At 43.4% G+C, this 13571-nt stretch overlaps 1 protein-coding gene across 1 annotated transcript; it reads right to left on the bottom strand.

The window, feature by feature from the left end:
- Positions 1-5762: 5762 nt before the first annotated feature.
- Positions 5763-6729, bottom strand: LOC136388692 (olfactory receptor 4X2-like). The gene has a single exon (XM_066360511.1). The coding sequence runs from the start codon at positions 6727-6729 to the stop codon at positions 5800-5802; it is 930 nt and encodes a 309-aa protein (XP_066216608.1). The 3' UTR covers positions 5763-5799.
- Positions 6730-13571: the final 6842 nt, after the last annotated feature.

A 13571-nucleotide genomic window follows, 5' to 3' on the forward strand; every position in this document is an offset into this window, starting at 1 on the left:
ACTAAGGTGTCGCAACAAAAAACTGATGATTGATGCTTCTCATCTCTCTCCGTTCCTGTCTGTCTGTCCCTGTCTGTTCCTCTCTCTAACTCTCTCTCTGTGTCTCTGTAAAAAAAAAAAAAAAAAAAAAGATCATCATGTCCAAACAGCCAAAGAGAAAACTGACTGTGCCCAGTTACCCCATGCACTGATGGCATGGCTAACCCTGCTCTTTCCTGACTCCTATTACAGGGGTCTTCCAACTGCTCATTCTTAACGTTCTAAGCATTCACCACAAATTTTCAGCACATGGATTCATGTTGGGAAGACTAGACTTCCCTGTTAGGCACCTTCTCCTAAGTAACAGCACGTTACATTTGTGCCGAGCAGTACTATGTCTCTCAACGTTTCTAACATCTCACATATAGTAAAGGTAAAACTCTTCTGCAGAACCTAGGATTGCCATTTGACAGATGAGGTAACTGGGGCTCAGAAAGATGAGAGAATAGTTCAATCCTATACAACTAATAACTTACTCAGCTGGGTCAAATGTCTAAGCATAACATTTCCTGCCCAAACAGAATATGTCACCAGCCACTGTTGCCCCATTAGGAAACAAAGAGGCCAATAATAAAACTAACTAAGACATGCCCCCTCATCTTCTTGTGCTCTCTATAGTAATGCTTCTTCATCAAAGTTCTGTTCTTTGGGCCAAATAAATTATAAGACAATGGTACAAGTGTGATGTCTTCCTCCTAACCATAATCTATCTAAAACACTCAAACTCTATTTTTAAAGCTCCAGGAATTCTCACTACTTAAAGAAATCGATGTTAAATCCTTCTATATATACATCAATAACTCCCAGATCTATTAGTTTCAAACTAAATGGCATTGGCTACTGTCATAAGCTTAGCCTTTCTCACCTTCTCAGTAAAATACCTGGAGAAGCGGAAAAAGAAAACATGGAACTTTCACAATATCATTAACAGCTGGCTTACACCAAGAACCTGAGAAGGACTTCTAGGAGTAATGAAGACTGAAGGAATGAAATAAAGAAAATACAATGGCCGTGCATGCGTTTCCACTCACCTGACAGAATGCAGGAAGACAGCACTTTCATTCTGCCTTACATCAGATCTCCCTGTCTCACACCCACACACACACATGCATGTGCATACACATCACACCTCCCTGTCTCACACCCACACACACACATGAATGTGCATACACATCACACCTCCCTGTCTCACACCCACACACACACATGAATGTGCATACACATCACACCTCCCTGTCTCACACCCACACACACACATGCATGTGCATACACATCACACCTCCCTGTCTCACACCCACACACACACAAGAATGTGCATACACATCACGCCTCCCTGTCTCACACCCACACACACAAGAATGTGCATACACATCACGCCTCCCTGTCTCACACCCACACACACACATGAATGTGCATACACATCACGCCTCCCTGTCTCACACCCACACACATACACATGAATGTGCATACACATCACGCCTCCCTGTCTCACACCCACACACATACATGAATGTGCATACACATCACACCTCCCTGTCTCACACCCACACACACACATGCATGTGCATACACATCACGCCTCCATCTCACACCCACACACACACATGCATGTGCATACACATCACACCTCCCTGTCTCACACCCACACACACACATGAATGTGCATATACATCACACCTCCCTATATCACACACACACACATGCATGTGCATACATATCACACCTCCCTGTCTCACACACACACACACATGCATGTGCATACATATCACACCTCCCTGTCTCACACACACACACACATGCATGTGCATACACATCACACCTCCCTGTCTCACACCCACACACACACATGAATGTGCATACACATCACACCTCCCTGTCTCACACCCACACACACACATGCATGTGCATACATATCACACCTCCCTGTCTCACACCCACACACACACACATGCATGTGCATACACATCACACCTCCCTGTCTCACACCCACACACACACATGAATATGCATACACATCACACCTCCCTGTCTCACACCCACACACACACATGCATGTGCATACACATCACGCCTCCCTGTCTCACACACACACACATGCATGTGCATACACATCACACCTCCCTGTCTCACACCCACGCACACACACACATGCATGTGCATACACATCACACCTCCCTGTCTCACACCCACACACACACATGCATGTGCATACACATCACACCTCCCTGTCTCACACCCACACACACAAATGCATGTGCAAACATATCACACTTCCTGTATCACACACACACACATGCATGTGCATACACATCACACCTCCCTGTCTCACACCCACACACACACATGAATATGCATACACATCACACCTCCCTGTCTCAAAACCACACACACACATATGCATGTACACATGCACCATTTGCTTAGAAAGGTAATAAAAATAACTAATACTTGGTTTATTTTAAATTTTTCCATCTTTATTGAAGTCTGGTTAGCAAGTAGAAATAATATGTAGTTAAGGTATACATCACATTGCATACATTGTAAAATGATTGTCACAACCAAGCTTATCAGACAGAAACTCTGCAGCTGAAGACTACAATGAATGAAAATAAAAATACAATAGAGAAATTCAGCATTAAAATTGATCAATCAGAAGAAAGAAATTATGAGTAAAAGACAGGACCTTTGAAATTATCCAGTCAGAGGAGAACACAGAAAAAATGAAAAAGAGTGTAGAAAGCCTATGTGAACAATGGGATATAAAAAGAAAAAAAATGGTAAATTATTGAAGTCCCAGAAGAAGAAGAGAGAAGAGGAACCAGAAATCTTATTGTAAAAACTAATGGCTGAAAATTTCCCAAATATTGGGAGATATTTGGACATCCAAGCTCATGAAGCTGATAGGTTACCCCCAAATTTCCATACAACTACATTTTCTTCAAGAGCATCACAATATAATTATTTAAAAGCAAACACATAGATAAATTTAAAAGCAGTAATAAAAATACTCTCTCATACAAGGGACATCCATAAGGCTACCAGCAGATTTCTCAGCAGAAACCTCCCAGGTCAAGCAAGTGGGATGATTGATTCAAAGTGCCAGAAGGAAAAAAAAATGGCCAATGGAAAATACTTTACCCAGCAGAGTTGTTCTTTGAAATGAAGGCCAGATAAAGACTTTCCCAAGCCAGTGTTCATCAGCACTAGACTGGCCTCACAAGAAATCCTGAAAGGAGTTCTTCAAGTTGAAAAGGTAGGACACTAATTAGTACATTAAAAACATATGATAATCGAATGGTGGTTTCCAGAGATTGGGGGATATGTTCATCAAAGAAATTAAACTTCAGTTATAAGATGGTTAAGGTCTGGGGAAACCATGTGCAGCATAATGATTATAGCTACTCCTACCGTGTTATACACCTGACAGTTGCAAAGAGAACATATCTCCACTGAAGAACACAGAAGAAGACATCAGCAAATAGAAAGACAAAGCCCAGGTTTTGATGGGAAGACTTATCATTAAGACATGTGATTCTTTCTGAAAACATTTATAAATGTAATATGGTATCAATAAAAATAATAAGGTATGGGGGGTGGGTTATAGAGCAGGAAGAGAAGTAAAACTAAATCTAAAGTTCTTATGTGGAAGCAATAACCAGGAAAACTTTGAAAAAAAAGAGCAACATGAAGGGACTAGCCCACATGGAAAAGTTTATAAGTAAGACTCTCAAGGCTAACAAAATATTAAAACATCTCTCTTCGTTCACACCTATTAAAAATGTAAATTATAGAAGATGTGTATCTAATTGGCAAAATGTTTTAACTTTGTATTTTGAAATAATTTTTGACTTATAAAATGCAGGGTATGCAACATAATCAAATGTCAAAATAACCTGGAGATGTTTTCTCTGAACCTATGTACCCTGATTGATCTATGTCACCCCATTAAAATTAATCAATTTTTTTAAAAGATGCAATAATATACAAAGCATTTATATTATTAATGCTTTGTATATTTGATATTAATTCAAATTCCTCAAATATTAATATTTTCCACATTTTCTTTACCATTCATTCTCTCAATAGATAGACAAACAGAATTTTTTCTGAAATGTTTGAAAGTTGACAACATAAAGCTTATTTACCTTTAAGATACGTTAACAGGTAATTCCTCAATTCAAGGATGTTCTCTAACATAAACACACTAAAAATATCAAACTCATAAAATTAACTTTGACACAACTCTGTTCATCTCTTCCATAGCTCTTTTACCCATTAATGGCCTTCATCTAGTGTAGGATTCCACCAAGAATCACAGGTGGCATTTAGTTATCATCTATCTGTAATCTGGAAAAATTCTTCCATTTCTTTGTCTTGATACTTTTGAAGACTGTTGCTAGTAATTTTGTGCAATGTTCTTCGGTAAGGGTTTGCTTGATGTTTTTTCATGGTTAGATTTGCATTATGTATTTTTGGTAGGAATACACATCAATGATACTGTATGCCTCTCTAGTCTCAATACCTATGATGTTAACTCTGAGTAATTATTTAAGGAAGTGTCTTCCAGGTCTCTCCACTGTTGAGTTACATTTTGCCTTTTGCAATTATAAGTATCTTGCAAGGAGATACTTTGAGACTATGTAAAATCTTGTTACTCATTAAGAACGGCTTAATGATATTGTTCAATTCCGTCTAGAACACTTTCACCAAGAAAGGTTTATTCCACCAAGGTTGGAATATAACACCTATATTTCACCAAGGTTAATTATAACAATCTCTCTAAGAATCAACACTAATCATCAAAAATTGTTATACCTTATAACAGTGGTCCTCAAACCCCCGGGCCACGGACCGGTACCGGTCTGTGGGCCATTTGGTACCAGTCCGCATAGAAAGAATAAATAACTTACATTATTTCCGTTTTATTTATATTTAAGTCTGAACGATGTTTTATTTTTAAAAAATGACCAGATTCCCTCTGTTACATCCATCTAAGACTCACTCTTGACGCTTGTCTTGGTCACGTGATACATTTATCCATCCCACCCTAAAGGCCGGTCCTTGAAAATATTTTCTGACATTAAACCGGTCTGTGGCCCAAAAAAGGTTGGGGACCACCGCCTTATAACATACTGAATTTACTATAGCAAATGAGTCTAAGAGAAAATCAAAAGTGTAAAGATTTTATTCAAGAATACTTACCATGGTGTTATTTATACTAGTGAAAAAATAGAAGTGATCTAAACATCTAACAGAAAATGGCTAATTAAAATATAGGACATAGGCCCTGGCCACTGGCTCAGTAGATAGTGTCAACCCAGCATGCAAACATCCCAGGTTCGATCCCTAGTCAGGGCACACATGAGAAGCAACTATCTGCTTCTCTTCTCCTCCCTCTCCCCTTCTCTCCCTCTTCCTCTCTTGCAGCCAGTGGCTCAGTTTGTCCAAGTGTCAGCCTCAGGCACTGTGGATAACTCAGCTGATTCAAGCATCAGCACCAGATAAGGTTGCCGGGTAGATCCTGGTCAAGGCAAATTCAGGAGTCTGTCTTTCTATCTCCCCTCCCCTTACTTAAAAATAAATAAACAAATAAATCCATAAGAAGGAATATTTTACAGTTGATCAGAATAAAGTTTTTGAGGACCAGCTGGAATAACTCTAGAACTAACAAGTCCTGTGAACCTTACTTCATCCCGTCTGCCCCTTCGGTTTGGACTCGGCACCGTTCTATACCCAAGAATAAATACCCAGGCTCCGCTTCTATTTCTCATCCAGCCTCACTGTCCTGAGCCACAGCCTTTCCACGGCCTTCTTCACCTCGGCATTTCTCAGGGAGTAAATGACGGGGTTGAGGGGTGGCGTGATCACTGTGTAGAACACGGCCACCACCTTGTCCACAGACAGGGTGGCAGAAGGCCTCAGATAGATGAAGATGCAGGGCCCAAAGAACAAGGTCACCACGGTGATGTGGGACCCACAGGTGGAGAGGGCCTTGCGCCGCCCCTCAGAACTCCGAGTCCTCAGATGGAGCAGGATGACCGCATAGGAGGCTAAGAGGACCAGGAAGCAGATCAACGACAGGGTCCCCGCGTTGGTGACAATCAGCAGGCCAATGAGGAAGGTATCAGAGCAAGCAAGCCTGAGCAGGGGAAGTGTGTCACAGAAATAGTGGTCGATCACGTTGGGGCCACAAAAAGGCAAGTGGAAGACGAGAAGGATTTGGGCAAAGGAATGCACGAAGCCCCCTACCCATGCCATTCCCACCAGGGCAGCACATGCCCACCGGTTCATGATGGCGGCGTAGTGCAGGGGCTTGCAGATGGCCACGTAACGGTCATAGGCCATCATGACGAGCAGGAAACTCTCAGTGCCACCAAAGAAGTGTATAAAGAAAAGCTGTGTCATGCAGCCCTCCAGAGATATGGCTTTCCTTTCCGCCAGCGAGTCTGAGATGAGTTTGGGGGCTGTCGTGGAGGAATAGCAGATCTCCACGAAGGACAGGTAGCCGAGGAGGAAGTACATAGGGGAAGCAAGACTCCTGCTGGTCACGAGGACGAGCAGAATGAGGCCATTCCCCAGCACGATTGCTGTGTACAAGAGCAGGAATGCCACAAAGCAAACCTTCTGCACCTCCCGATTGGAAGAAAGTCCCAGAAAAATGAATTCAGTCACATTGTGTGTGTTAGCCATGAAGTCGCCACCAGGAGGCAGTACTGAGGACGGGGGAATCTAAAATGACAAAAGGCTCTTGTTAAGCGGGTGAGTTACATAATAATCCCTTACATGCCTGAAATGCTTGTGAGCTGGACGTGGAAAGAGGAGGGGGAGTTAGTTTCATGTAGAAGAAGGGAAAAGCATCCCGAAAATGCAGAAGAGCATACAGAGCTGTGAAACTCTGGCTGGCGTAAAGGGAAGACTAGACAGAGCCACAGCTAGAGACTAGTACCACCAGTTCGTGGAGGACTGCTATAGACTCCGGGGTTTACCCTGCAGACACGGGGGAACCCTCAGGAGTGTCAGGGACTGGAAGGTAGAGACTGGACGTGTAGAAACAGACCAGAGGCGGGGAGGCACATGGGAACAGCAGTGCCTTGTTGGATGATGTGGCAGCAAGGGGAGGGCTGCCGCCTGGCGTTCCGTGTCTCTCTAGCGCCCTCGAACGCTCTGTCTTTCCCCCCCAGCTTTCCTCCGTCCCACTTCCTGCGGCTGCCCTCCCACCCTCGGTTTGCAGGACGGCTTTCTCACCACTCCCCTTCCCTTCACAACCTTCAGTACTCTGCCACTCAGCACCCCCTCTTATCCCTGCTTTCTCTTCCTAATTCTTTCGTTCTACCACCGGTCACTGGTGATCTTGTCCATTTCCAAGGGTCCAATTCAATCCACGCCCAATTCTTCACTGTTCTGATAGCTCCATTTCCTTCCATCATGCCCCCTCCCCAGTGGCAACAGAAATACAAACCACCCGTCAGGGCAGAGTGCCCACTCACACTCTGCAGTCCAGCCTTCCAACACCTCAGGGCATCACCAGGAGTGGGCACTGTCTAATTGGCAGACTGTCCTGGTCCATGCTGGGCCTTGGCTAAGGCAACTGAGGTCTATGTTTATCAATGCAGCCTCTTGTGCAGTGGGAGTCCAGAAAACCTGAGACTAAGAGTCACGTGGCATCCACCCATGCCACAACAGAGGGGACAGGCTCAGGCGATCCAGGACAACCAGGAGCCAGAAGGGAATGAATCCTAGATAGTTTTCGTTAAGGAGACAAAGAGAGGGCAGAGAGCAGCCCTAAACTCTTGGATTGGCTGGGGGATTTTACCTAGAAGCCGTTCATGGAAGAAAGTTCTGCTAGCGTTCCGACTCCCGGGCTTACATTCAGGTTTCTTCAAGTAGTATCTATGTGATATCTAGAAAGTGCTTTAACCCATCAGAGGCTCAAGGCCTAAACCACAGGGCAGAGATGAAAACACCTACGTCCCAGCTATGTGCAGTGAGTCCCACTCCAAGCCCTGTGCTGCCTTGAATTCCTCTCAGAGACAGAAAATCCAGCTCCACCGTGCGCAGACCCTTACCGACAGGGGCCCTTTTCTCTCAGGACACTTTAGAATCACGGCAACTTTCACACTGAATTGTCATTCTTTTAGGTGACCATTTATCCCCACTAAACTATGGATTTCGTGAGGGCGGAGATTTTATCTCGCTACGATTCCATCCCCAGTACTTACATAAGTGACGCCACAGAACAGCATCCAGAGAGTGTGTCAACTCAGTGAAGAGTGGGTGTAGAGGTTCCCCAGCTTCTTAGCACCGTGTTTGGTGCCCTGTAGGTGTTCCGTGTACACTGAAAGAACCAAGGTCGCCAGAAACCGAGAGCACAGCTCTCCATCCCCGAGTCCCAGCCGCAGCACCGCGTCTGCCTCCGTCAAGGACCCGGAGGGGGTGGGAGGAGCGTCCGGAGAGCACTTTGTAAAACGCCCCGTTCTTCAGGGCAGCATCCCCTTCGCTTTCAGAGTGGAATAGTAATCGCCATGCCGAAAAAGCACGTGCTCACCACACAAAAGTAACCCAGCGTTTCTGTGGCTTCGCCGTTCTCACCACAGTCACTTTTTTTTTTATTAATTTTATTGGGCTGACACTGGTTATCATAATGATACAGGTTTCAGGTGCCCGATTCTACAACACATCTCTGTACACCGCATTGTGTGCTCACCCCTCCGAGTCAAGTCTCCTCCCGTCACTATTTATCTCCCCTGCACCCTGCCCCACCTCCTCGCGCCTCAGCACGGTTACTTTTTCTGTTCTGACCACAGAGAGGCAAATATGCCCTGAGAACAGCCCTCAGCTCAAGCAGGCTTCCCAGCTAACCGATCAGACAGCACTCCCTCCCAGGAGTTGCAGGAGGGAGACTCTGAACCCCCTCCCCACCCGGTAGCCTCAGGCGTGAGAATGCTGAGACCAAGCCACGGTCTCTCCGCTCCACCCGGTTCATAAAACAAGAACAAGGCAGACTTGCCTCCCAAGTGTTCCGCAGAGAAATGAGAATTCCAGCCACTTGGCCCTGAGTTCACCTCGCTTGAGGGATGCTCAGGGAAAGGTGATAATAAAGAGATTGGTCCCCTTGTCCTGACTGGATGTCCCGGTTGGGTAGAGCATTGTCCCGAAACACAAAAAGACTGGTCCTCAGAGAGCCAATCCCTGTCCCCTTCCTAATTAGACAGACAACCTCATGGGAAGCAGGACAGGGCTACTAGAATCCAGAACTTCCCTACAGGTAACATAACTTTAGAAATCAATAGGAAGTAATGGGGAAGAATTAAATGCACCCAATGTTGACAGGGTGCTTACTCTGGGTGGGGCTCTATGCTGGTCAGAGGTCAGTTAGATATAGCTCCTGCTTATCACGAACTCAGCCATGGGACATCACATGAAATGCCACCATTCAAAGGATGGCTCCAAGGAATCTGGGCCACAAGTGTCAGAAAACTGATAGCACCACTCGTTGCCTTTGGTATGGTGAGGGTATAGATCAGTGGTTGTCACTGGAGAGTAATTTTGCCCACTAGAAGACAGTTGGCAATATATGGAGACATTTTTCATTGTCACAACACGGGGCAGGGGTGCTACTGGTATTTAGTGGGCAGAAAATAGGGATGCTATGAAACATATGACAATTCACAGGACAGACCCCACAGCAAAGACTTTTCAGACCCAAAACCATAATATATGACTGCCGTTAAAACACCCTGCTATAGATGCAAGAAATTTTACTCTGAACTGATAATTAATGAAACTGGGTCTGGGTTTCATATGAGTTCATTACCATGCTATGACCACAACTGTATATGTATTAAAATTTTTTGTAATAAAAGGTCTACAAATGTTATAACAGCACTTTGAGAAATGTTCTCTACACCTGTGTTATTCACAAATGTCATTAATTCAGCCTCGATTAAAATCAGAGTTGAAACAAGATGCTAACTTTAAACTAATGGTTAATAAGAAAACCTAATGAGACAGTGCGAGATTTTGTGAAAGGTTTTAAAATAATTGCTTTTGAGAACGCAAACACTAAATTAACCATTATTCTTTACATAGCAAGAAACAAAAGATTAGCAAATAATTACATAAAAGCTCCAAATATTTAAGTAAAATCTATATTTATTCTATAACATGTCATTATGATGTGAAGTTTCTGTGAAAATCTGTCAGTCAGAATATTTCCTATATTAAATGATCCAGTTGGCTCAGTGGATAGAGCATTGGCCCAGCGTACGGACGTCCCCCATTCTATTCCCGGTCAGGGCACACATGAGAAGCAACCATCTGCTTCTGTCCCCCTCCCTCTCTCCCTTCTCTCCCTCTTCCCCTCTCGCAGTCAATGGCTCAGTTGGTCTGAGAATCCACCTCAGGCACTGAGGATAGCTTGATTGATTCAAGTATCGGCCTCAGATGGGGGTTGCTGTGTGGATCCCATTCAAGGTGCATGTGGAGTCTGTCTCATTGTCTCTCTTCTTCTCACTTAAAAAAAAAAAAAGATCTAAGAACGACAGATTTCTAAATGTGACTCTAAGAATGTTTGTTATAGAAAATGACACTTGTTAAAATATTGGTGATGTAAAAAGGCAATTGGTGATCAGTTTTACATCACCAATTGCCTTTTTCATAAGAGTTTTTTTTTCATTTTTATTGAATTAAATTTATTGTGTTTGCATAAATTCAAGTGTCCCACCGAACATATCTCCCCCCCACCCCAGTGTTCCCCTCGACATCCCCCTAGCCTTGGCTATTGTAAACAATACTGCAATAACGCCCCCACCCCCCAAAGCGTTCCCCCTTCCCTCCAGGATTTGCTGTCCTCCTCTCTATAACACTGTGTTATGTATATATAATTTCACTAATCACTTTCCCTTCTCTGATCCCATCCTCTCATCACCATTCCCTCTGAATGCTTTCCATCTGGTCTCTTTGATCCTGCCTCTGTCTCTATTTCATTCCTCCATTCACATTTTTCATTAGATTCCTCAAATGAGTGAGGTCATATGATAATTTTTCTTTCTCTGCCTGGCTTATTTCATTTAGCATAATAGTATCCAGGTCCATCCATGTTGTCACAAAAGGTAAGATTTCCTTCTTTTTCATGGCCGTGTAGTATTCCACTATGTATATGTACCAAAGCTTTTTAATCCACTCGTCCATTGACGGACACTTGGGCTGTTTCCAGATCTTGGCTATTATAAACAATGCTGCAATAAACATGGGGATACATTTCTTCTTTTGAATCAGTGGTTTGGTATTCTTAAGATATATTCCTAAAAGTGGGATAGCTGAGTCAAAAGGCACTTCTGTTTTTAATTTTTTGAGGAATCTCCATACTATTTTCCACAGTGGCTGCACCAGTCTACATTCCCACCAGCAGTGAAGGAGGGTTCCCTTTTCTCCACATCCTCACCAGCACTTATTCTGTGTTGTTTTGTTAATGAGCCCCATTATGACAGGTGTGAGGTGGTATCTCATTATGGTTTTTTGTTGGGTTTTTTTGTATTTTTCTGAAGCTGGAAACGGGGAGAGACAGTCAGACAGACTCCCGCATGCGCCCGACCGGAGACAGTCAGACAGACTCCCGCATGCGCCCGACCGGGATCCACCTGGCACGCCCACCAGGGGCGACGCTCTGCCCACCAGGGGGCGATGCTCTGCCCCTCCAGGGCGTGGCTCTGCCACGACCAGAGCCACTCTAGTGCCTGGGGCAGAGGCCAAGGAGCCATCCCCAGCGCCCGGGCCATCTTTGCTCCAATGGAGCCTTGGCGGCGGGAGGGGAAGAGAGAGACAGAGAGGAAGGGGATGGGGGTGGAGAAGCAAATGGGCGTTTCTCCTATGTGCCCTGGCCGGGAATCGAACCCAGGTCCCCCGCATGCCAGGCCGATGTTCTACCACTGAGCCAACCGGCCAGGGTCATTGTGGTTTTAATTTGCATTTCTCTAATGATTAGTGATGTTGAGCATTTTTTCATATGCTTATTGGCTGTCTGTATGTCCCCTTTGGAGAAGTGTCTATTTATTTCTTTTGCCCATTTTTTAATTGGATTGTTTACCTTCCTGGTGTTGAGTTTTATAAGTTCTTTATAAATTTTGGTTATTAACCCCTTATCAGACGTAGAGTTGAATATGTTCTCCCATTGTGTGGTTTGTCTTTTTATTTTGTTCATATTGTCTTTAGCTGTGCAAAAGCTTTTTAGTTTGATATAGTCCCATTTGTTTACCCTGTCCTTTATTTCACTTGCCTGTGGAGATAAATCAGCAAAAATGTTGCTGAGAGCCATGTCAGAGAGCACATTGCCTATGTTTTCTTCCAAGATGATAAAGTAAGTCATGGTTTCATGACTTACGTTTAAGTCTTTTATACATTTTGAGTTTATTTTTGTGAATGGTGTTAGTTTTGTGAGTGGTCTAATTTCATTTTTTTGCAAGTCCCTGTCCAATTTTCCCAACACCATTTATTAAAGAGGACTGTCTTTACTCCATTGTATGCTCTTGCCTCCTTTGTCAAATATCAATTGTCCATAAAGGTGTGGGTTTATTTCTGGGTTCTCTGTTCTGTTCCATTGATCTGTATGCCTATTCTTATGCCAGTAACAAGCTATTTTGAGTACAATGGCCTTGTAGTATAACGATATCAGGAAATGTGATACCACCCACTTTATTATTCTTTTTCAAGATTGCTGAGGCTATTCGTGTTCTTTGTTTGGTTTTCTATAAATTTTTGGAATATTTGTTCTATATCTTTGAAGTATGCCATTGGTATTTTAATAGGAATTGCATTGAATTTATAGATTGCTTTGGGTAATATAGACATTTTAATGATGTTTATTCTTCCTATCCATGAACACAGTATATGCTTCCACTTGTTTGTATCTTTCTTGATTTCTTTTATCAATGTTTTATAATTTTCCGAGTACAAGTCTTTAACCTCCTAGATTAAATTTACTCCTAGGTACTTTATTTTTTTGTTGTTGCAACAGTGAAAAGGATTGTTTTCTTAATTTCTCTTTCAGACAGTTCATTGTTGGTGTATAAATATGCCACTGATTTCTGAATATTAATTTTATATTCTACCACCTTGCTGAATTCATTTATCAGGTCCAGTAGTTTTTTGTTTGTTTGTTTGTTTGTTTTTACAGAGACAAAGAGAGAGATAGTTAGGAACAGACAGACAGGAACAAAGAGAGATGAGAAGCCTCAATCATTAGTTTTTTGTTGCAATACCTTAGTTGTTCATTAATTGCTTTCTCATATGTGCCATGACCGTGTGCCTTCAGCAGACCGAGTAACCCCTTGCTCAAGCCAGCAACCTTGGGTCCAAGCTGGTGAGCTTTGCTCAAACCAGATGAGCCCACACTTAAGCTGGCGACCTCAGGGTCTCAAACCTGGGTCCTCTGCATCCCAGTCCGATGCTCTATCCACTGTGCCACCACATGGTCAGGAGGGCCAGTAGTTTTTTCACTGAGACTTTAGGGTATTCTATGTACAGTAGTATCATGT

Source organism: Saccopteryx leptura, chromosome 1 (assembly GCF_036850995.1).
Source record: "Saccopteryx leptura isolate mSacLep1 chromosome 1, mSacLep1_pri_phased_curated, whole genome shotgun sequence".
NCBI lineage: Eukaryota > Metazoa > Chordata > Mammalia > Chiroptera > Emballonuridae > Saccopteryx > Saccopteryx leptura.

Excerpts from the sequence above, each read along its gene's own strand:
- LOC136388692 (XM_066360511.1), bottom strand. The coding sequence starts at position 6,729 with ATGGCTAACACACACAATGTGACTGAATTCATTTTTCTGGGACTTTCT.